Genomic DNA, 25588 nt, shown 5'->3' with positions numbered 1-25588 from the left:
AAATCAGTTCTCCATCGACCATTATGTTCAGTGGAAGCTTCATTTCAACCGTCCATGTGGTGAACAGTGTGGCTGTTGATTTTGTGGCGGATATTTTCAGATGGAATATTTTAACCAGATCGGCTATGTAGAAATTTAACCTCTCACATATGTCATCAATAATGGGACCCGATCCATGATCGTACAATCATCAGCATACATTACGATCTCTATGCCGTACGGTGGTTGTGGAATATCAGAAATGTAGAGGTTGAATAGTTCCGGAGATATCACTCCTCCTTGGGGAACTCCCTGTTTCACTCTACAGGGTTTAGACTTCCTGTTTCTGAATTCCACATACGACTGGCGTCCACACATATAGTTGATTATCTAACGTTTCAAACACGGTCGAAGATTTGTCTTTACTATATTTTCGAACAGCTTCGCTTGGTTGACGGTATCATAGACCTTCGATAGGTCAAGTGTCTATTCTGGTTCTGGTGGTGGTTGCTTCTATTCTACCGATTGCAATCATTGTTGTAGATGTACGCATTGAGATTGTCAGCAAGATAGATCGATTTTGAGGTTATACATTCAGGGTCCTTATTATCAAAGTAGTAGCTAGTTTTTTTATGTTTTAGGGTGAATGTTATAGAGCTTTGGTCTATACTAATTTACCGCTTCCGATTTCTTATACTTCAATCTGAATGTGTAGTAATCTTCTCCCCTAGTAATTTCAATTGGCCTCTCTACACTTCTCCGGTTTTTTGTATACCCAGCCGTTCTTTTTCTCACTTTTCAGAGGGAGTAATTTGTTATTGGGTAACAAATCTTCCTACCTTTGAATATTTTTCCACTATATACTCGTATTACCTCCCTCTCCTTGGAACCTCAAATATTATTATTGTGTATCCAATATCATTTGGTGATTTTTTTTATGTTTTGTGTGTTGGCATCTCCGATTGTGACTACATACTTTACGTCACACTTACGTTTGAGTATTCATATGGAATATTTCCGTTATTTTTAGGGTAGCTGTGCACGATACGTCAAGTTGGTTAAAACAGTTCGTCCTCGGACGGCTCACAAGAAAGACGTAAAAAAATTTTAAATGAGTACTACACGCCCACGGGCTTAAAAATAGATTTTTACAAAATGGCGGTTGTTAAGCGTTCGCTTAACTAACACGTGTGTTTTTAAATACGGATAACCTATAAATTACGAGTCGTTCAACAAAATCCAAACAGCTGCGCATGAAATTTTTAATTTTCGTAAATTTAATAGCAAAAGAAGATGCTTTTCGCTACTATGTGACTCCTTCACAGTAGAAGAGTTCACTGATACACAAGGCTTAGAAAGTCTGAACATTGTGGTCAAATTCTTAAAGAAGATCGAAGTCAACCTGCAAAACACAAACCACCATCTATGGATAAAGTCAAATTCGTAGCAAAGCTACATACGGATACATGGCACTAAACCTTCTATCCCTATAGAAAGTGGGCCAACCAAAATAATAATAAAAAAAAAAAAAAAAAAAAAAAAAAAAAGTTGGTTAAAAAAAATTTGGAAATAGAATTTTAGAAAATAAAATATGGTAAGAAATTTGTTATATAATCACCAAATAAATATAATTCCGCTTTAATTGTCTATGTTTCTCCAGGTTTACAAAACATCCAAACGTTTGCAAGCGCGTTTCAAAAGTTCTTGCCAACAAAAAGAAGAGCCAAAGAAACGTCTTCTGAATGCGGGAACAAATATTGAACAAAAACCTTGGCAGCCTACGACGCAACGTAAAGGTAAAAATGCCGGCCATCAATCGCTGGGAAAACCATCATATAAACTTGTACCACCCCTATTGGGCCCCAATATCATCGATTCTAAAAAGAAGTCGGCACCAGCCTATTCCATAAGTCGTAAAACAACACGACGTCATTCGCACATTGAAGATGGTCCTGCAAAATACAATGTTGCCGGGATTTACAACAAAGGTGTACACAGACCACCGGCATTTTCATTGAAATTTCGTCCTAATGATTTAAAGAAATGGTCACCACCCGAACCGGGACGTTATAATATACAAACGGCTATATTGGCAACCACAAAAAGTACACCAGCATTTTCATTTGGAAAGAGACCGATTGCTATAAAATCTTTGCCAACTCCAGGTACGTACTGAGATTTTATATTTTTAATTGCATTAAAATATGCATATTGTTTGTTGCGTTTTCAGCTCCTAATGTTTATAACTTACCCACCACCCTGGGCACAGCAAAAGAAAGCCAAATAAAAGCTGCACCAGCCTACTCGTTAATTGGCCGCGACAAACCCAGACAAATCCCTGCTTTTATTTTACCCGGCCCTGGCCAATATGAAGATAATAGTAAACATTTTCGTAAATCACCACCAAAATATAGCATGCACACAAGGCACAAGGTTATTAGTGACGAACATTTGAAACCCGGTCCAGGTGCCTATTGTCCGGAACGGGTAAGTTGAAATTATTTAATTTAGAATAAGGGGAGTTGGTGTGATTTTCTATAATAGATCATATATCTCGACATCAACATATGGACATTCTTCAGAATATAATATATTTCTGATTTATTAAAAGAAGAAATTAATTCCTCCATTTTGAACATGTATGCGAACATCCGCCTTTTCAATGACGGATATTTTACGATAAAGACTGATCAGTCTTCTTTCTGAATATTAAATACCCTTATATTAAAAAAAAACGTATTGATCTTTATGAAGTAGGACACATCTATATAATTATCATATCATTCTATGACGATGTATCCCTTTCACATTTGTTTGTTAAAATCTAATACAAAATGTAACTCCAAGATTAATCGTAGCCAACAATGACAATTCGCAAAAAATACAATTTAAGTCTACATTTTAAAGTAGCATCTACAAACCGATGTTAGACCTTTTGAAGGTGTATGCGCATTTTCATACAATATTGTTAGTATTTTGGCATTTAGGATTTGTCCTTAATTTGGTATTTTGATATTCTTTTCTCAGAATCTTTGAGAAAAGAATACCACTTGAGATTACATTTTGGAGGGCATGCAAAAATACAACCTCGTCTTGACTTGTCATTAGAAACCATATAGACCAATAGTTATTTTTGAGGATAGGCATAGAGTCAACTTATGAGTCGATTTATGCATGGTATTATCCGATATAATATGAAATTTAGCGGAGCTCATTTAATTGTTCAAGGACCGATTGGTGAAAATCGGTTAAGATTTCCTATATATTTTAGTCCTATTTCACCATATCCGAATAACCGACTTGTTAGCAATGAACTTTTCAGCCTCAGGTACCTCTGATGATGATCGGATAGTTGAGATAGGTGTTAAATTGTGTTTACGATCCGAAACGAACCGTGTCTTTCTCGACCAGTGAATGCCAACTCGAATCATTGTTTAAAATTGCTGCCATATATCAACGATTTTGCATAATGTATTCATAATAATTGGCCAAATAAGGCTTTGTGTACATGTAAGAGTTTAAATAAATAAATAATATAGGACCATCTATTGGGTTTGATTCTGTAGATAGGTTGGGATAAAGGAGGCGCGACTGCTGGAGCGGTGAGGTCTCTTGTTGTTAAGCATTGGACATTACAGTTTTGGGCCCAGATTCCTCAAGCCTCTTAATGTCAGCTTTCTTACGGGTTATGCCGATGTAATACCTATGAGGTGGTTGAACTGTAGCTTCAACCTGCGATCCATCTCATCATCCTTCTGGCCCCTCCCAACACAAAATGGTGAAAATGAATTTAATAATATCATGCAAAAAGATTCAAAAGAAACTTTGCACAACCTTATGCCTTTATAATGATGGAAGATGGGACTTAGCGGCCCACTTTTTCTAGTATCTCCCAAACAGAGGGTCAACAATTTGAAAATTTGTTGATCAAATATCAAACGAATGGAATGGTCGGATTTGATCCAAACTTGGCACATCTAAATATTTTACCAAAAAATATATTTTAATATAATCCAGGTTTTAGCATATCCTATTTTCGATGTTGGTCCATAATTTATCACATCAACAATATAAAGTAGGTGTCGAGAAATTTTTAAATTTGATTTTGCCTGGTGAATACAAATCGTTTCACCAAATAATGTTCAGTATATTATTTTAACAGGGCGCAAAAATCCACCCATCAATATAAGGACATTTTACAGGTCCCAATAATCCACTAAGTTTTTTGTCTGGAATATGGTATGGGAGTTTCTCAGAACCTATTAACAGACAATTTAAAATGACATAGTCTCCTGAACTGTGTCTAGTTTATATCTAGTATCTTATAATTAATCATAATTCAAATTTATTCCAGTATATAAAACACAAATCAGTACCGGCTCCTTCATTTTCAATACGTCATACTCCACATTTGGGTGAAAAGAAAATATATTTAATACCTGAACCTAAAATGATACCTTCAAAACCTGAATGGATCCTATGAATTGGGGAAAAATTCAAATATGTTACGAAGTTCATTGGAAATTTGAAGTAATTTTTTTAATTTGTCTTTTCCAAAGCAATTCATGATTTTTTTTTAAATAAAATATTTGCACATACGTATAAATAAGGACAAAATGTAATGATTTGTATTGCAATATTTTTTATATTTGAAATATATATTGGCTTGTGAAACCATTTTTGAGATTTTTCGAAAAAAAAACTTGCAAAACAAACACTGAAAAGACCGAAGAATGGTATATGTTGAGGACTAGAAGTGTCAGGAATCGTGGATAAGTGTGGATTTTTCTTATTTTTGGTTACCTGATAATTTCTTCTTGTATGGAACTGGCTTCAACGGCATAGTTAACACTGACGTCACATTTTTAATGAATACATTTTTTCTGAAGTCTTATAGAAGTGTTGATTTTTTAAGATTATTTTTTCTAAGACCAATCTAAACGAGGATTTTTTTAAGAATATTTTCACCAGGTTAAATTAAGCATTGAATAAAAAAATTCAAAAGGTCAACATAATCAGGATTTTTAAAATAAAAATGTTTGAGACTAAACTAATCGACGATTTTGCAAACAAAATTTTTCCAAGGGCTACCTTACTAGAGATTTTTTTCAAGTAAATTTTTGTAAGGCTCAACTATGCTTGGATTTTGTTAAGAATTAAGAATATATATTTTTTCTTAGGGCCAACATAGCGTGACCTTTTTACCACCTAGAAATTAAATTCGGATTTTTATACACCATTTAAATACTCATATGTATGTATATAGGTACTATTAATTTCCTAACCTTACCCTTTATAAATGAAAACATCAATTATTTTTAAGTTTTTTTTTTATTAATTTGTTTAATTGAAAATGTTAACTTTTATTACAATATTTGAGTTTTTTTCTTCGTTAATATTTCTTTCATTTTTGTTGTTCTTAATTTTAAAAATAGCCACAAATGGTTTTTATTATTACTTTTAGTTAGAAGACACAATTGTGTGTTTTAGTATATTATACATAATGTACATTGCTTTTATGTTTATAAAAATTGTGTTAATATATAAAAAATAGAAAAAAACGTATTATTAAATAAAAGTCGTTGCATTAAACAAAACAAAAATTAGAAAATAACACAGTTATTTATTAAAATATTAGTATTCGAGACAAAGTTTATTTTTTTTTTGTTTTTGGTTTAAAAAGATTAACAAAAAATAAAAATCACGTTTCAAAAATATTTATTAAAAATAATTATAATTTAGGACGAATAAGTTAAAAAAATAAAATACAATACAAGGCATCAGCAAATTAAAAGGGGATCATTTAAGCGAAAATAAGTTCGGTGTAAATTCCATGGGAAGAGATTGTTTAACAAATTCCAGAAAAACCATAATCATGATGTTCTCGAATATAGCCCAAATAGGGAGAGTGTTTTATGCCAAAACTATAGGCTGGAACATTGGAGAGATTTATCTGGAAAGAAATAAAAAAGAAAAAAAATTAAATTTTAAAGGAATATTTTTTCATGGGGTGGATTTTTCAAGGCGTGGATTTTTAATGTAGAATTTTTCAAAACCCCAAACAAGGCGTGGATTTTTCAAACCGCAAACAAGGCGTGGATTATTTAAAGTAGAATTTTTCAAACCGCAAACAAGGCGTGGATTTTTTAAAGTAGAATTTTTCAAAGGCCAAACAAGGCGGGGATTTTTTAAAGTAGAATTTTTCAAAGGCCAAACAAGGCGGGGATTTTTTAAAGTAGAATTTTTCAAAGGCCAAACAAGGCGTGGATTTTTTAAAGTAGAATTTTTCAAAGGCCAAACGAGGCGTTGATTTTTTAAAGTAGAATTTTTCAAAGGCCAAACAAGGCGTGGATTTTTTAAAGTAGAATTTTTCAAAGGCCAAACAAGGCGTGGATTTTTTAAAGTAGAATTTTTCAAAGGCCAAACAAGGCGTGGATTTTTTAAAGTAGAATTTTTCAAAGGCCAAACAAGGCGTGGATTTTTTAAAGTAGAATTTTTCAAAGGCCAAACAAGGCGTGGATTTTTTAAAGTAGAATTTTTCAAAGGCCAAACAAGGCGTGGATTTTTTAAAGTAGAATTTTTCAAACCCCAAACAAGGCGTGGATTTTTTAAAGTAGAATCTTTTAAAGGCCAAACAAGGCGTGGATTTTTTAAAGTAGAATTTTTCAAAGGCCAAACAAGGCGTGGATTTTTTAAAGTAGAATTTTTTAAAGGCCAAACAAGGTGGGGATTTTTTAAAGTAGAATTTTTCAAAGGCCAACAAGGCGTGGATTTTTTTGAAGATTCATTTTTCAAACCCCAAACAAGGCGTGGATTTTTTAAAGTAGAATTTTTCAAACCCCAAACAAGGCGTGGATTTTTTTAAAGATTCATTTTTCAAACCCCAAACAAGGTGTGGATTTTTTAAAGTAGAATTTTTCAAACCCCAAACAAGGCGTGGATTTTTTTAAAGTAGAATTTTTCAAACCCCAAACAAGGTGTGGATTATTTAAAGTAGCATTTTTCAAACCTCAAACAAGGCGTGGAGTTTTAAAGTAGAATTTTTCAAAGGCCAAACAAGGCGTGGATTTTTTAAAGTAGAATTTTTCAAAGGCCAAACAAGGCGTGGATTTTTTAAAGTAGAATTTTTCAAAGGCCAAACAAGGCGAGGATTTTTTAAAGTAGAATTTTTCAAAGGCCAACAAGGTGGGGATTTTTTAAAGATTAATTTTTCAAAGGCCAAACAAGGTGGGGATTTTTTAAAGTAGAATTTTTTAAAGGCCAACAAGGTGGGGATTTTTTAAAGTAGAATTTTTTAAAGGCCAAACAAGCTGGGGATTTTTTAAAGATTAATTTTTCAAAAGCCAAACACGGTGGGGATTTTTTAAAGATTAATTTTTCAAAGGCCAAACAAGGTGGGGATTTTTTAAAGATTAATTTTTCAAAGGCCAAACAAGGTGGGGATTTTTTAAAGATTAATTTTTCAAAGGCCAAACAAGGTGGGATTTTTTAAAGATTAATTTTTCAAAATCCAAACAAGTTGGGGATTTTTTAAAGATTAATTTTTTAATTAGGTCTACACTTACCTTCTCCGGGCAATGAGCACCTGGTCCAGGTTTCATATTATCATCAGTGGGTAGCTTGTGTTTACCACCCATCGAATACATTGGTGATCTACGTTTTATGGCTGTATACTCGGAATCATAATATCCTGGACCGGGAAATAGTAAAGTTGGCAGTTGTCGAGGTTTTTCACGGCCAGCCATGGAGAAGGCCGGTGCTGAGCGTATGTTACCCTCTTTGCTGATACCCAATACTGTGGGAATTCTATAGACATTAGGAGCTATAGGCAGATATGGGGAAAAACAACAACAACATGTATTAATAAAAAATATTCATTCCTAAATAACCTAAGAATTGAAAATTTTCCAACATTTATGAAAAATTCATGTTAGGCAATGAATGAATGTTTTATTTGATTTTTTTGGTTTTGGTGGGATTTGTTAGGTCGGGGGAGGTGGTGGTTAGTGATGTAGCTCAACCTATATCATTTTCGAAATATCCCCTAGAATAAGGGTTCGAGAGTTTAGGGGTTAATAAAGCTTGGTTTTTAATTTATTTTTTTTTCTTTTTCGGTTACCTGATAATTTCTTCTTGTATGGAACTGGCTTCAACGGCATATTTAACACTGGAACTCTTGGCCGACTTTACCGTTGTTGTGGTCGTACCATCAGCCGACACGACGGTATTACACGAACCACTAGCAGCATTCGATTGTTTTATATCAGCACTTCCCTTGGCCTGAATTTTCTTATTACCTTCCTCTTTGTAACCATTACTGGTGGTGTGTACAGTGGTGGTCACCACATGGCCACTTTCACCATTCAAACCATTGATTTTTTCCAATTTTTGTGTGATTTGCGTATTTGTGCCAGTGGTCAAAGCATCATTTAATTTCAAATTAGCCAATTGATTTGTGGGCGATACTGATTTGGTGGTTGCGGTGGTGTCATTAACGACATTGCCATTTAACAAAGTTTGTTTCTTAACAGTGGTCATGGTGGTGTTGCTGTTTTTGGCCAATCCGGTATCGCCATTTGTTAAAACTCCTGCCAATTTATCTGTACCATTTACGGTGTGAATTTCAGTTACTGTTGTTGTTGTCGTTGTGGAGGTGGCCTTTTGTTGTTGTTCTTTTTGATGTTTTTGTTGCAATAGCTGTTGTGTGGTGTTGCCATTCTCTAAGATGACAACATTGCGTACTACAGAGTGCATGGATTCGGAATTTATTTTGGGGATTTGCAGCAAATTGCATGACGACGTGTAAATAAATGGTGGTGGCGCAAAATTAATGTGAAAATAAAAAAAAATATTTTATTTATTTTTATATTTAAATAACTAAAAAAAAAATTAATAAAATGACATCAATTTATTAATGGGTGTAGGGTGATTACTTTGTTATTAGTGGGAAATAAATTGTATACAAAACGGGGGGTTAGCATTATTGAGTGAGTATTTTTACAGTATTTTAGAAAATAGAATTTGTTTAATAATCTCAAAATAGTGTGCGGTAGTAATTTCAAGTGCATTGTATTTAATTGGTATTAACAATTTAATATATTTAATTCAAATATATATTTTTTTAATTCTAGCGTTATATAAGACCTAGCTGGTGCAAAAGAATTTTATTAAAATATCTTTTACCTGGCTTACAACAATATTTAGGTGAGAATTTAATTTTGTAATAAAAGTTTATAAATATTAACTTATTCTAGAGATACCTAAAGACCGTCAAATAATGTTTTGGAAGCCCGAAAGCAGCAGTCATTGTAAATAAGTAATTATTCTAATTTAAAAAAACGAATTTTTAATTTTGTGTTTGCTCTCTTGCAGTGTTCCCGGAACACCGTTCATATTTTGTAACTTTTTAATGCCGTACTATATGGAGGAGTGTTTCAAAAATGACTGAATTTCATGTGAGTAGACTTTTTTTCAAATTCGAATTTTTATAACTTCCCTACAGAATATAAGGAATAATGTACCCAAACGTATATTACTATGTTATACAATATACCAATAAATGATATAGGTATGTTCTTCCATTTTATGCCCTCTACCACAATTTGTCTTTCCGTCCGTGTATTTGCCAGTCACATTTAAGAAACAAATGAAATGAAATTTGGCACATCTCATTCAAGGGCGACCCCCATTGAAATTGGTGATAATCGGTTCAGATTATATATGTTGTTTGCCCGATTTTACTCAAACACCCCACAATTTTTCTGATTGATGTGAAATTTCGCACAGCATACCAAAGTAAGGAACATTGACATACAGGAAGGAATTGACACGAAATTGATCTAACTTAAAAATGTGATCTTTATTTATATGTAAACCAACTAACATCAATCCCGAGATTAATTTATATTTATTTCAGTACCTTCTGTCAATCGGCCCAGCTAGTCTTTAATGCACCATTTACTTAAAATGGGACGAAAATATACATAGGAGCTATATGTAAATCTGAACCGATTGTCACTAAACTTGACATACGTCATTCTAAAACTAATTCAATGCGCTGTGCGAAATTTCGAGTAAATCGAAAGATATATAGGGACTTTGGCGAACCTTTCTAGACCTAATTCAGTACGCTGTGCAAAATTTCGTGCAAATCGAAAGATGTATAGGGTCTTTGGTACACATATATATATATATATATATATATATATCTAAATCTGATCCGATTTTTCCCAATTTTAATTTCGCCCTTGGGCCAAATTTCATCCAAATCGAATGATATGTGCGACCTGTACTTTGTTCATAATTTAACATCAACAGACGGACGGACAGGCATAAATCGTCTCAGAAAGTGATTCTATGCATATTCTCAAAAGGAACCATGTGTCTATCTCGTTTCCTTTTGCCTGTTACAAACATATGCACAAAGGGCATACAAACATAGAAGATCTTGAATAATTTTAAACAGAAGTTCCTATAGAAAACCAGAAGAATTCTTATTGAAGTCCAAAGGGTCACTATGGAATACCATGGAATAGAAGACCAATAATTTCACCAAAACAATTCTACTTAAATATTACCAATATGTTTTGCTTTAGAACATTAATATGAATTCTTATAGGATCACAATATGGAATTCTTAGGTATATACCCTTTATCAATATTATTTAACCTTTAGAAATACTAATAGATGTTCGCATAGACCTTCCACAACAAAGGGGAGTGTATATTACATTTATCTTTCCGTTTTCAACACATCGAAATATTCTATATTATAGTCCCACATAACGGTGCCGTCAAATTTTCGCAATTTTATTAATTTTTGGCCAAGCGTTTCTACCAAATTTGATATTTTGGGGTTCTAAGTAGTTATAAAGTCTCAATATCAATTACTTATTCAGAATTTTTTGGAATTTATATGTTCAAACCCTCTACCAGAAGTTGAAGTGTATATTAAATTTGTCATTTTTCATAGAGATCGCAATATCTAAGATAGAGCTCTGAAATATTGCACAGACATTGCTAGTACTCCTAGGATGTTTGATATTGTAAATGGTCCAAATTTTGGTGTAGGCCCCATATGGATTAACATTTATTTATTCGATTCCTTTGCAATTTAAGCCAGTTTTCAATTCATGTGGCCAATTTAAAGTTAATTACAAAGATTCCACCTTATTAAAATTTAATAGCACATCCTTGTACAAAAAATTATTAATATTGTCCCAAGATTGAGAGTGGGGGCTATAGGGGGCTAGCACCCACTGTTAGGTATATTGAGAATTTAAATAATCATTTTTTATACCCTCAGCCTTATGGTTAATGAGGGTATATACACTTCGGTACGGTGAAAATGTGTTTCTTTGGACCAAATCCGTTTCAAAAAATTTGTAGTCGATTTACACATGTCCGTCTGTCTGCTCACGATAACTCCAAACTTTGCACATCTTAATAACTTAGTTTAAGTTCGAAGATGAGGAATATCGGTCCACTCCTTCTGGTACTTAGCCCACAAAATGGTCAAAATTGTGCTAAAAATTAATTTTATAATAACATGCAAACGGACTATATGACTTTAAAGAAACTTTGTACAAACTATTATCATTACCAAGCCTACATCAAGTGGAAAGATGAGACCCATTGGTCCACTCCTTCTGGTACCTCCCCCACAGAGGGTCAAAATGTTCAATATTTATAAATCCAATATCAGGCTAATGGAATGTCCGATTTGAAGCAAACTTTTCACAACCTGGTATCTTTACCATGTCTAGATCAAGTCCGAAGATGGGACCCATTGGTCCACTCTTTCTGGTATCTCCCACACAAATGGTCAACATCCTTTGCAAACTATAGGGCGAGGGTATATATCTGTCGACAACACCGAGTGACACTTGTTTACTTGATCCACGTAATTTTCGCTACGTTCAAGGTCCTATCATAATATGAGTTTTCTCCTAAGAGCCCCTATTAATTTTAGATATTTTGAATGTCATCCTCATGGTGAAAAGTTCGGCCGTGTCGAACTTAATATCGGTTTTACTTGTTCTGATTTTCATTCTTTGACACATTTTCTATTATAAAAATCCGTCCATTATAGACCTCATATAAATTGTGCCTTCTAATTTACGTTATGTAAAAGATTTTGAACATGTTTTCGTGTTCGCAAATTTGATATTTTGAGTTCCCATTGTGACCTACAAATCTTCCTACGACAAATTATGTATAATGCTCGATTTTAACCATTTTATATTTTACCATTACGAAGTGGGTGTAATTTGTTGTTTGACCTTGTCTGAACGATCGAGCTTCATTTTTGATATGTTGAAGGTCCCAGCCAAATTTTCCAATATTAGTGCCTGTAGTTTTGTATTTCGTTTTATCGTGGCAGCAATTTATCTTGACATTAAATATCGTTCGAGTTGTGTTATTTGTAATGTTTACGGTGGAGAATACAAAAAGTTTTGTTCGTTCGAACTTCACAACGTTTTTAATTGCGAATTTTGTATATAAGTCTTTAGAAGGGCTTCTCCGTTCATAAAAGTACTCCTTATGAGGACCTCTATAGACACTTGGGTCTTCCATTTGTAGACCTTTTTAAGAAGATCCCTTAAGCTTTGCACATCCAATCTTTCGGAATAGTTATTCTATAGTTACCAGACCGTGAAGATAAATGAATGTAGATGTCTTCTGTAAATGGTGGACCATTAAGAATACCTCAATTTTTTAGATATATAACTGTAAGGAGTTCTTCCTTTTTTGAGTTTTCGCCTGTAAGGCTATATCCCTGTTGCTATGATCTAAGATATAATTCCAGAGAAAGAAAATAATCGTATAGGAATAATATTGAGGTGATGGGTATAAGGTACTAATTTGGTTGCCCTATTTTTGTGTAATTCATAATATCGATTAAGAATTATGCTGCCATCCGAAACTTGAAACTTTAGGGAAGTACTTGTTAGCAATATGAAGATTATTCTAATTATTAATATAAATATCAAATTCAAACAATTTTAAAATATTTTCTATAAATATATTTAGCAACCATCTTCCACATGTGATTAGAAATTAAAGCTAAGTTATTTAGACAAATTTCTTAAGCAATTGTTAGTGGAATTTTATTTTTGGAATCGAGCCAAATTCAAATATTTCTGCCAAAGTTTTGTGACTATATATGTAGATTTCCTAACTGACTAACTCTTACCAGGACTTTTCATACGTCTTTCACGTCTCTGCATAATGCGATCTTCAACATAAGGACCTCGTGGCATAACTGTACGCGAAAAACACGTTTATATATTTGATATAAACATATACATATAACGAAAAATCACATACACACATATGTATATATACACACAGATTTTTTAATGTAAATAAAAAAATGAAATGAAAAGAAAAAATATAAATTAGGAAAATAATAAAAATTAAATATTTACAAAATAATATTAAAAAATAAGCCTTCGAAAAGAGGATAGAAAAATCGATGAATCGATTGAAATGCATAGCATGCGAATGTAAATGATTATTGAGTGTGGCACTTTTGTAAAGTCTCTGTTTGGGTTCTGCTTCTTACCTGGCATTATTGATGTTTTGTGACCAAAGGTGTATGCAGGAGAGTGTTCGGGGTTATAGTTTTCTGGATGATAATGACCGGGAGCTGTTTGTTTTTTTGTTTTTGTATGTAAAAAGAGTAGAAAGGAAAGTTAATAAAAATAGAGAATTAAGAGATAAATGCAAAAGAAGACACAAGGAAGGTTGGACATGCAGTTAACAGGGGATAGGAGCGTAAACCTCAATTCGGACTTTATTGGCCGAATTCCAATATTTTTCTATAGAAAAAAGTCGCCGAGAACCAGTTCAAATTATTTTCTATAGAAAAAAAATTCGCGGAACATCAGTTCAGATATTTTTTTCTATAAAAATCATTTGCCGAACCTCAGCTCGGATATTTTTTTCTATAGAAAAAAATTCGCCATATTCACATATTTTTTTTTCTATAGAAAAAAATTCGCCATATTCACATATTTTTTTTTCTATAGAAAAAAATTCGCCGATCCTCAGTTCGGATTCTTTTCAGATTTTTATAAAATGTTTCGATTCTAATATTTTTCTTTGATTCTTGCAGTTTCATACCTGGTGCATCAACAACCGTTTTAGTTACGGTTTTACTACCAAAAGTGTAGGCTGGTGTGTGATCTAGGGTGTGTTTTTCGGGTTCATAGGCAGTGGGTGCTGAATAAATAATAATTTTTAAATTTTATATTCACAAAACAGGCAAACATGCTCAAAAGGACTTCGAAGTGTATGCCCACTTACCTGGAGTATCACTGACTCGTTCCTGTTTCAATTTCATGCCGAACGTAAAGGCTGGGGTGTGACCCTTGGGGTCATACATTTCTGGCTTATAATCTCCTGGTGCGGGAGTGGTCTCCAAATGTTGGCTAACATTACGACCGGTAATGGTATAGGCTGGTGTATGATCAAGACGAACCTTTTCGGGACAATAACTTCCTGGTGCCGGAGTATCGCTAACAATTTTCACCTCTTTGCGGCCAACAATTGTAAAGGCTGGGATGTGATCAAGACGTACCTTCTCCGGTGCATAATCACCTGGAGCTGGTGTATCTTGGGGTTTTTGTTGCTCATGGCGTCCGGTAATCGTGTAGGCAGGGGTATGATCTAAACGTACCTTTTCGGGAGAATAGGCACCCGGAGCCGGGGAGTCACTTGTTATTTTATTCTCCTTGCGTCCGACAATTGTGAATGCGGGTGTATGATCTAAGCGTGATTTTTCCGGTGCATAATCACCGGGAGCAGGTGTATCGCTAGGTTTGTGCGTATCATGGCGTCCGGCAATTGTATAGGCGGGTGTATGATCGAGACGTACTTTCTCGGGGCTATAGGCACCAGGGGCTGGAGTGTCGTTTTGAATTTTCGGTTGGTGTTTACCGGCCATAGTGTAGGCGGGAGTGTGATCTAAGCGTACCTTTTCGGGTGCATAATCACCGGGAGCGGGTGTGTGATTGGTAATTTTTGGATCATGCTTACCGGCCATGGTGTAGGCAGGGGTGTGATCTAAACGATGTTTTTCGGGAGCATAGTCACCGGGAGCTGGGGTGTCGGAGGGTTTTTGGAGGTTGTGTCTTCCGGCAATCGTGTAGGCTGGGGTTCCATCTAGCCTGTGCTTTTCGGGAGCATAGTCACCGGGAGCAGGGGTGTCGGAGGGTTTTTGGAGGTTGTGTCTTCCGGCAATGGTGTAGGCTGGGGTTCCATCTAGTCGATGTTTTTCGGGAGCATAGTCACCAGGAGCTGGGGTGTCGGAAGGTTTTTGTAGGTTGTGTCTTCCAGCAATGGTGTAGGCTGGGGTTCCATCTAGCCTGTGTTTTTCGGGGGCATAGTCACCGGGAGCGGGAGTGTCTGAGGGTTTTTGAAGATTATGACGTCCTGCCATTGTGTAGGCTGGGGTATTGTCGAGCTTCGATTTTTCCGGTGCATATGCCCCGGGGGCTGGAGTATCACTTGGCTTCTGCAGATTATGACGTCCTCCCATGGTGTATGCGGGGGTGCCATCCAAGTTATGCTTCTCGGGGGCATAAGCTCCAGGTGCTGGAGTGTCACTGGGTTTCTGCAGATTGTGACGTCCTGCCATGGTGTAGGCAGGAGTATTGTCGAGCTTAGATTTTTCTGGTGCATAAGCTCCTGGCGCAGGGGTGTCACTGGGCTTTTGCAGATTGTGGCGACCGCCCATGGTGTATGCGGGGGTACCATCCAAATTATGCTTCTCGGGGGCATAATCCCCAGGTGCTGGAGTATCACTGGGCTTTTGCAGATTATGACGTCCTGCCATGGTGTAGGCTGGTGTATTATCGAGCTTCGATTTTTCCGGAGCATAAGCCCCGGGTGCTGGAGTATCACTGGGCTTCTGCAGATTATGACGTCCCGCCATGGTGTAGGCTGGTGTATTATCGAGCTTCGATTTTTCCGGAGCGTAAGCCCCGGGGGCAGGAGTATCACTTGGCTTCTGTACATTATGACGTCCCGCCATGGTGTAGGCTGGTGTACCATCCAATTTATGTTTCTCCGGAGCATAATCTCCAGGCGCCGGTGTATCACTGGGCTTTTGTAAATCATGCCGACCTGCCATGGTGTAGGCTGGTGTATGGTCAAGCTTCGACTTTTCCGGAGCATAAGCTCCAGGCGCCGGGGTATCACTGGGCTTTTGTAAATCATGGCGTCCGGCTATCGAATAGGCTGGTGTCTTATCTAAACGACATTTTTCCGGAGCATAAGCACCAGGCGCCGGGGTATCATTGCTGACCTTAGGATCATGCTTACCAGCCATGGTATAGGCAGGGGTATGGTCCAGACGTACCTTTTCGGGAGCATAGGCTCCTGGGGCAGGGGTATCACTGGGCTTACTCAAATCATGACGTCCTTTAATTGTATATGCTGGGGTGTGGTCCAGTCTCACCTTCTCCGGACAATAGGCTCCAGGGGCAGGGGTGTCGCTGACAATTTTCGCCTCTTTGCGGCCACTTATCGTATAGGCAGGGGTGTGGTCCAAGCGCACCTTCTCGGGTGCATAGTCGCCAGGGGCTGGTGTATCACTGGGCTTACTGAGGTCATGCCGCCCTTTAATCGTATAGGCGGGGGTGTGATCCAGTCTCACCTTCTCCGGACAATAAGCTCCTGGTGCAGGGGTATCGCTGACAATTTTAGCCTCCTTGCGGCCACTTATCGTATAGGCAGGGGTGTGGTCCAGACGCACCTTCTCGGGTGCATAGTCGCCAGGGGCTGGGGTATCGCTGGGCTTGTGCGTCTCATGGCGTCCCTTTATGCTATAGGCAGGGGTGTGATCCAGCCTTACCTTCTCTGGACAATATGCTCCTGGGGCAGGGGTATCGCTAACAATTTTTGCTTCATGTTTTCCTGCAAAGGTATAAGCCGGGGTATGATCCAAGCGAACCTTTTCTGGGGCATAGGCTCCTGGGGCGGGGGTATCGTTGGTTTTTCTCATGCTATGCCGTCCGGAGATCGTGAAGGCTGGTGTCTTATCCAATTTACATTTTTCCGGTTCATAAGCACCAGGGGCTGGAAAATCGTGGAGGTGGATTGGGGGTTAAAATGAATGGAAAAAGGTGTTGGACATTTTATGAGATCCGAATAGGAGTATGATTTATGGGGTGCAAGACCAGAGAATCTAATTTTCAATAACCAAAAATAAGTGCGGATTAAAAAAAATAATTCTTGGAAGAATTTTCTGTGATTGAGGGTAGGGAGAGGATTGGGAGTGTCCTCCATCCTCCCTTCCCTCAAATCATTTTTTTTTATTTTATATTTTTTATTCTGGCTTCAGGGTGGTTTAGCTCTACTTACCCGGTGTACAATCAACCACATCGTGCGACCCCTTGCCGGTAATTGTGTAGGCTGGTGTAGAGTGTAAATTGGCCTTTTCAGGGCTATAGGAGCCCGGAGCTAAATTAAGGAAAAAAGCAAATAAAATTTCAATTTAATTTAAAGAAGCTTTTTTGAAGATTTCTACAAAAGCTTTAACACAAAACTACAAAAGCTTTTTAATAACAAGAAAACTCAACAAAAAAATTACACAAAATTAATTAAAAAAAATATTATTTTCTATTATTTTTTTTTAACTTTACCTGGTGTTCCCTTATCGAAGTAAATTTTAGTACGTCTACCAAATGAGTAGCGTGGTGAGTTCTTTTTCACTATCGACACCCTCTCGGGTCGATATCTATTTGGCGCTGTGAATTTTTGTCATGTTTTTTTTTGGTGGTGGTTTTGGTTAGTTGGAAAAGTAGGCACATTTTTTTAAATTTTTTTGAAAAAAAAATATTTTTGTTTTTTTTTGGAAGAAGAAGAAATTATTTTGTTTAAAAAAATAAAAACAAAAATTAACACGAAATACAAAATTAAATTAATGCTTACAAAAACAATCTAATATAGAAATAGGTGCAAATTATTCCAACTAAGCCTAAAAGCAATAATTGCCTACACCATTTGTAAGCACATTGTGCAAGGTGCTCCCTTTTCATAAAAGCACAGTGGATGGTGATAAATGTTTATGTACATGACTGGATATTATGGTGATTTAGAGAGCTATATATGAATATTGTATGGGAATATTTGTATGTACGCATGATATTTTAATTTAAAAACAAGTTTTTTTAATGTGAACACAAATGGATGATTAAAAATTAAAGCGCCTAAAAGTAGGCAATATTTTTTATACCAAATAAGGTTTGGATTTTTTGTAAGAAGACGTGTTTTTTTTTTCAGACACATATAGGCGTGGATTTTTTAAAGAATATTTTTTCAGGCACCTATAGGCGTAGATTTTGTAAAGAATATTTTTTCATAAACCTATAGGCGTAGGTTTTTTAAAGAATATTTTTTCAGGCACCTATAGGGGTAGATTTTGTAAAGATTTTTTTTATGCAACTAACAGCCTGTGCTATTTAAAAAGGTGTGTAGAGACCTATAGACCTAAAATATTTTTTTCGGACACCTATAGTCGTGTATTTATTTAGAGAAAAAAATTCTGAGGCAGTGTGGGTTTTTTTAAGAAGAGTTATGTGAGGCAGTTATAAGTGTGTGTGTGTGTTTTTTTTTTTTTTTTTGAAGTATAATTTCTGAGGCAGTCATTTGCGGGGATTTTTTAAAGAAGAATTTCAGATACCTATGTGGATTTTAAAAAATATATTGTTTCCTAATTTCCTTATATTAAGATCTGGATTTTTTAAAACATATTTATCTTAAGCCACCTATTATCTTTATTTTTTTTTAAACATATTTTTGAGGTTTTTATGTGAATTTTTTATACTCTTTCGCGTCAAGCTTAATGATCTATGTTTTGCAATGAAAAGGAAATGCATGAGAAGAACCTACGCACCCACCACTATGCGACGCGTTTTGTCGTTGGTTTTGTCGGGTCATCAGGCATATTGGGCTATGTGGCTTTTCAAAGGTCGTATGTTGATAACTTGTATTTATGTCGCCATTGATGAGAAATTCCATCTTTGAATTAAATTTAAATTTATCAGGGTTCGACATTTGTCCTCATTCTAGAAACAGTCCTTTTCAAAACAGATTTTTCTACCACCAAGTTATTTAAAAAAAATGAGATTTTTAAGAATGATTTTTAAGTTGTGTTAAGCCTTTGATATTGGATCTTCGAGCCGAATCTGAGAAAATAAGTCTCCAAATAAATGAATAAGAAATTGTCCTAACCTTGATGACATAATTATTTGTGTTGGAAAGGATAATTCAAGAATAATAATCGTGCCAAATCTGTGATCTTTAGTAGAATAAGTTTCCAAATTAATACTGAAGACGAACTTTCGTGAGCTAGGTTGAAAATTGTCTTCTAAAGTTGAAAAATTACGAGCTAAAATTATAGGTGGAATTTTTTCCAGCAAGAATAATCCACGATCCATATTAATCGTGTACTCGTATGGCCCTATTGACATTGGTCCTTCGAACTGAATAAATAACCATTAGTGTAGCAAATAAATCTCCACACAAATTCTGAGAAATTTGCCCTTACGTTGAAGAAATCTCCTAGCTATGCTGAAATATTTTCAGGCTAGAATTATAATTGGAATTGTTCCCAGAGAAATAATGGCTAAAAAGTCATATCCTCAGGAAGAAGAATCAATGAAATCGGTTTGCCACAGCTTTATGTTACTTATAGAGTTGGGTCATAATATTCTGCATATGATACTGAGGCATTTTTCTGTGCCTGTATATTTTGCGTGACGGCCAAGCCAGGTTTCACTATTTGAAGCTGGATTTTCCTGGAAATTGTGAGCTTCTCCATGAACCTGTAAGTCGTCCGAATAATGCTGCCGGTCTGTTTAGTCTATTGATTACGTATATTGATTGATATATAGTGTTTCCTATATAGCAGATGTCAACGACGTATTCAATTCCTTCGCTTGAAGTTTTCTGTACTGGTATTTTTAATTTTCATATATATTTAATTTTCATTTCTTAGTTTTCTTGCTAATAATCTCAACGAGCCAGTCTCTACAGGTTCAGAATAATATCTGTCTTATCTTGTGATATTCTCCACGTTATGCCTCTTCTTTGAGAGTAGACTTCTTTATTTTTTTCATCCGGTCCTATAGTGAACAGTAGGGTGACAGATAGCATATTTGTTTTACTTCCGCGTTGGTGCGAAACGGTTGGCCTGACAGTTCTGCACTCGTTTAGATTATTTTCTGGGATACTCCCTTTTTGCTCAATGCATTCCGAAAGCTTTATTGAATTCGATGAATAATATATATGGTGAAGTGTGCTATTCTATAGATTGTTCTAGTATGACTCGTAATGTATGGTCCACATAGCCTCTATTTAGTCTGACGTCAGATTGGTTATCTCTCAGAATGTTTTCTACTTGCATTTGAATTATTTGCTGTATTATAGCCACTAGAATTTTAAATATGGTGTTGATCATGTCTATTCCTCTAGAGTTCTTGCAAACTTTATCGGCTTTCTTTTTTTTATAGCTTCTTCCATATTGGAGGCAGCCTTTCTTGCTTCCAAGTTGTAAGGTCGCTGTAACTCAGCTGTAATCTCCTCCTGCATCTTTGTTGATTTTTAGCTGTTCTATTACATCTTTTATTTCATTCAAACTTTGAGAGTTACACGATAATATTTTCATTGTAAATTTCGTTATTTTCAATGACCTTTCCTTTGTGGTGGTCTAGTATATTTCTTTCTGTGACATGCCTGTATGATCCCAACTCCGCTTTCACCTCCATTTTCTTCAAAGTTATAGTTGCCGTATTCTGTGAATTTGATTTGATACCTAAGAATTTGATCTTATACGATGTCACATGCTGTTTTTGCTGTGCAAGCCTCGATGTTTCACGAGACTATTGTTAATTAGTGTTTATTGCCATGTTATGGAACTGTTTTTCATGTCTTCAACGACTTTTTGGCGTTTTTCGACATTATTATCCCTACTCCGCATTCATCGTCATTTTCTTTTCCACTATATAGTACATAGTTTTAATTTTCTGTGCTTATACTTAATAGTTCGATATTATACGATGCCATTTGTTATTCTAGCTGTACAATCCTCCATGATTCACGAAGAGTTCGTACATACCATTTCACGGCCAAATGTCATTGCCATAAGATCCTGATGTTCTTGTTGTAGCAGCCCTGCTGCTTTCATAGAATGTGCTGATGTGACAGACGTTGGCCGAGTGTCGTTTCGGATCGTAATCCCCTTCATTATATTCCATGTAATAATAGATCATTGGTCTACTGTAGCCTGTTCTCGATGATGGGGATGCCATCTATCGTTGTCTAGTTTCAATGACTACTTAAATCGTGTGTAATGGTTGAAGTCTGCTTATTTATTTAGTGTTGCCATTTTCCTCTGGATGATGTTATATCCTGACATTACACAAAATTCTCATGTTTGATTCACGAAGAGTTTATACATTCCATTGGGAAATTTCGTGTACCAAAGGTCATTTGATTGGTCTACTGTAGTCTGTCCTCGGTGATGCGACTGCCATCTATTGTTGTCAAGGCTCAACGACTATTAATCTTTGCAGTGGTTTCGATCGTTATCTATTTATTAAGTGTTACAATTTCCCTCCATTCTTATTTTTGCAATCCTCATGTTTGTTTTGCGAACAGTTTGTACATTTCATACAATTCTGGTCCAATTTCATGTGTCAAAGGTAATTCCCATAAAAATTTGTTATTGTTAAATTGGCTTTGTTTCAGGTACGTTAATCATTTTTTATTCCAAAAAAGTAAATTTTTGATCTACTGTGGCCTAGATGATAGAGCTGTCATATATCGCCTCACTAAATCTAGGTCCAACTAAATCTTGTTCAATGGTTAGGGTTATTGCTTATATAATTAGTGTTGACAATTACCTCTGGGTGGCGTTGTATCCTGCCATTATTATTTGTGCAAACCTCATGTATGATTCAAGAAGAGTTCGTACATTTTATTGCGCAATGTGCGCCATATTTCGTATGTTAAAAGTCATTGCTATTGTAGATGATTGGTCTACTGTAGCCTGCCCTAGATGATGGTGCTGCCATCTATCGTTGCCAAGGCCTAACGACTCTTTGAATATTTGCAGTGGTTAGCTGTCCTTGCTTATTTAGTGTTGCAATTCTCCGCCGGGTGGCGTACAATAATTATGTTTTCATGTTTATGCCAGGACTTATTAGAATGTCAGGGGGCTTCGGTTTCATTACATTTGGAGTGTGATGAAACTCTCTTTTACAAAAGTTTAAAAATAAAGGCCTTCGCCAATTTTCCAATCTGATTGCCTATTTTTTTATTGGTATTTCATTTTCTCCTGACAGCAATTTACCACTTCATAGCCCCCCATACAAAATCCCGATCCAATTTCGACGTTTTGAATGTCCACCTCATGCAGTGAAGGGTATAAAATGATCGACCCGGTCGAATATAATGCAGTTTTTATTTGTTTAATAATATTTTTTAAAAACATATATTTATATGGAAATATTTATGTACACCCTGGAAAAAATAAAAAATACCACCTTCACCTATTCCTAAATATCTATGGATTTGCAGACAACTATTTCCCAGTGCAACACACAGAATAATATTTTTTGATTTTATATACAAAATAGACACAGATAAGGATATATATTTTTATGGTTTAAATACTGGGATCTATACCACAATAAAATTACTACAAAAAGACATATAACAACAATAACAAGAAATATTGAAGAACACACAAAAATTAGAAAAAATCGGAATTTTCATTTTGTTACCTGGTGTATTTATTAAAATTACTTTCAATTTTATGCGAAATGTATATTGAGGGGCACGGGGTTTGATAACATCGAGCGGTACAACTCGATAATGATTTGGACCTAAACGAATTTTGTTCGTTTTTTGGATTCGATCGCGATCAACAATAGCCGTGATTGTGTGTGTTGTGTAGGTAAAGCGACGGAGGTTTGTTTTGGTCAGGGTGGGGAGAATTGAGAAATAAAAAAATAAAATAAATTCAATTATTAATATTTGATATTTATATTGAACAAAATTGAAAAAATACAGGTGGTGCCACCGTGTGCCTTGGAGGGGTGGTAAGAATAAAAATTACTACAATATTTTACACAGGCCTACGAATTCTACAAACAAACAAAAATGATAACTATCTACGAACAAAGAATATTTACCAAAGAGAATGGACTCAAATTTACCTCTTCAAAAAGAAAATATTTGATATGGGGAAGAATATATTATGAAATGGGTATATATAAATGATATGTAATTAACCCATTAGTGACCGAAGACTTTCATAAACACTGTACAATATTTATTGGATGTTTTTTCAAAGTCTTTTTAAGGATTATATTTTCCCGAGGTCAAATGGAGTGACAAAATCACAACTGGGTTGCAGTTGTGATTTTGTCACTCCATTTGCTGTCAAGCTTTAGCTGCCAGGATCACGATAAAATATTTTGCAAAAGGAAACCAACAGCGACTTTCCGTGGCTCATTTTTTGATGGGTTATGAATTAATAATTTACAAATGTTCGGAATGTATGTGAAAAAAGCTTCGCATAACAATCAGCTACCACCAACCAACACCCAACGAACTCAACATCCATTCATTCCATAACAGTGTCAATGCCAAAAATCCCTCTCCCAAAATTATTTTGGACCCACTTCCATTGCCATGCCTCTGCCAACTTACCTGGTGTCGAATTCGTTTTCTCCACAGCCAATTTCTGACCAAACGTGTACTTGGCCGTTGACTGTTTCACAGCCTTTATGGCCTTGTCGACATCGTATTCCCCTGGGGCTGGTGTACAAAATTTCGACATCTCTTTGTGGCGACTTTGTAGCGTAGCAGCAGGAGGGGTGTCTTTACCTTTACTACCCAAACCGGTTACGTTATATTTGGCTGGTCCTTCGCCCAACGATTGTACGGTTTGTCGATGTTTTTGACCAAAGGTAAATGCTGGAGCGGCTTGTTTACGCGAGTCCAGTACTTTGGTACCTGGAAGAAAGAAATTACAAATAAATAGTAAATTTCCATTCTGAATCGACGGGTTCGTAATGTAATAGGTTTTTTGGTTTTATTTTCTTACCAATTAAATTGGGTAATGCAACCGCTGCTGGTCCAGGGGTTGAGGTTTCAGCAGCAATTTGTCCACGGCGTACGGTAGGTGTCCAGGGTCGTTGTTCGAAACCGGCTACCATAGCTTGTATATCCTACAGAAGTGCAGCACTTGGAGGATGCTCTTCAGGAACTAAAAAGGAACAAAAAAACGGAAGTGAAAATAAGGTTAAATTATATTATACGTAGTTCGTAAGCCAAATATGAAATTGTTTCCAGAAGGAATAATTTTCGTGTACTGTTGCAAACATGCGGAAATTGGTCCTTCGAGCCGAATCAATGACCGATAATGCAGACGTAATATTTTTTAAGCCGAACCTTTTTGGGGTCATAATAATTCATTACAATAGTAATAATTGTCTTTTCTCCTTGTTTTCTAGTTACTAATTATCCGATGATTTGGAGTTTGAGGTTAAATCCGATGATGTTATAACCACCGATGAAGAAGTAACCTTAAACATAAAACTGAAGTAACCTTAACGATCACTGAAAAGACATTGTGCTTGTATTTGAAAAATATGATAAAGAAAGCGGTTCTTCGAGACGAAACCGATCTATAGAAAAGAATCTAAGCCGCTACAAAAAGGCTTAAAAATTGATTTAACATGGTCGACGAACTTCTGACAGCTAGGCCGAAAATTGTTATATAAAGTGGGTTCGAATTGTTCCCAGAAGGTTCGAACCTGTAGCTTAAAAAATATATTTTTAAAAAAATGAAAATGAATTTTGATTAACGCCGAATAATTTCCGTCAGCTAGGTTCAAAATTGTCTTCTAAAGTGGGAAATATTAGTCAGGCCGATCGTCGAAAATGTCTATAAAATCGGAGAAATGATCGAAGATGACCGGCATGTTAGCAGTCGTAACATCGTGCAGGAGCTAAAAATCGACCATAAAACAGTTTTAAATCATTTACACAAAGCTGAATTCAAAAAGAAGCTCGATGTTTAAGTACCACACCAATTAACAGAAAAAAATAGGATGCATCGAATTTTCATCAGCGAAGCCTTTGCCAAACGGAATTAAATAGACCCATTTCTGAAAAGGATGGTGACTGGAGATGAGAAATGGATCACATACGATAACCCTGTGCGAAAATGATCGTGTCAAAGAGCGGTGAAGCACCTCAAACGTTGGCCAAACCAGGACTAACGGCCATGGAAGGTTCTGCTATGCATTTGTTGGGTCTGGAAGGGGATTATTTATTATGAGTTGCTTCTATATGACCAAACGCTAAATTTGGATCTCTACTGTCAACAACTCTACTGTCAATTGACCAGAAACGGCCAGTATTGGCCCACAGCACAGGTGTCGTGTTCCACCAGGACAAGGCTAGGCAACACACATCTACTCGCCAAAAATAACACAATATGTCTCAGCAGCAGAGTGAGAAGCGATGTTCTGATTCGTGAACGGACGGGGCTGCACGTGTTATCGAGTATTTATAATAAGAGGCT

General features: G+C 35.9%; 2 protein-coding genes across 2 annotated transcripts; one reads left to right on the top strand and one right to left on the bottom strand.

Moving 5' to 3' along the window:
- Positions 1-1134: 1134 nt before the first annotated feature.
- On the top strand, positions 1135-4462 carry LOC133331068 (ciliary microtubule associated protein 1A-like). Its single transcript, XM_061539474.1, has 4 exons — positions 1135-1140; positions 1640-2144; positions 2210-2466; positions 4334-4462. Exons 1-4 carry the CDS (start codon positions 1135-1137, stop codon positions 4460-4462), a joined length of 897 nt encoding a protein of 298 aa, XP_061395458.1.
- Positions 4463-5812: 1350 nt separating this feature from the next.
- LOC133331067 (uncharacterized) lies at positions 5813-24278 on the bottom strand. Its single transcript, XM_061539472.1, has 13 exons — positions 24104-24278; positions 23707-24012; positions 22776-22877; positions 17631-17735; positions 17350-17448; positions 14290-17064; positions 14107-14205; positions 13547-13630; positions 13175-13243; positions 8099-8720; positions 8001-8023; positions 7545-7801; positions 5813-5932 (listed from the first exon to the last, which is right to left on the bottom strand). The coding sequence occupies exons 1-13, from the start codon at positions 24213-24215 to the stop codon at positions 5828-5830; spliced, it is 4758 nt and encodes a 1585-aa protein (XP_061395456.1). The 5' UTR covers positions 24216-24278; the 3' UTR covers positions 5813-5827.
- Positions 24279-25588: the final 1310 nt, after the last annotated feature.

Source organism: Musca vetustissima, unplaced genomic scaffold (genome assembly GCF_032173495.1).
Source record: "Musca vetustissima isolate MV318-11 ecotype Yass unplaced genomic scaffold, APGP_CSIRO_Mvet_v1 utg163365, whole genome shotgun sequence".
NCBI lineage: Eukaryota > Metazoa > Arthropoda > Insecta > Diptera > Muscidae > Musca > Musca vetustissima.
The sequence above is the reverse complement of the archived record's forward strand: the minus strand, read 5'-3'. Positions and strand labels throughout refer to the sequence as shown.

Bases quoted from the DNA above. Each gene is read 5' to 3' on its own strand.
- LOC133331067 (XM_061539472.1), bottom strand. From the start codon at position 24,215: ATGGTAGCCGGTTTCGAACAACGACCCTGGACACCTACCGTACGCCGT. The intron at 24,013-24,103 runs GTAAGAAAATAA...TCTTTCTTCCAG, and splicing joins TGCATTACCCAATTTAATTG to GTACCAAAGTACTGGACTCG. The intron at 17,065-17,349 runs GTAAGTAGAGCT...ACGATTTTCCAG, and splicing joins TGTGGTTGATTGTACACCGG to CCCCTGGTGCTTATGAACCG.
- LOC133331068 (XM_061539474.1), top strand. The intron at 2,145-2,209 runs GTACGTACTGAG...TTGCGTTTTCAG, and splicing joins AAAATCTTTGCCAACTCCAG to CTCCTAATGTTTATAACTTA. The intron at 2,467-4,333 runs GTAAGTTGAAAT...AATTTATTCCAG, and splicing joins GTGCCTATTGTCCGGAACGG to TATATAAAACACAAATCAGT.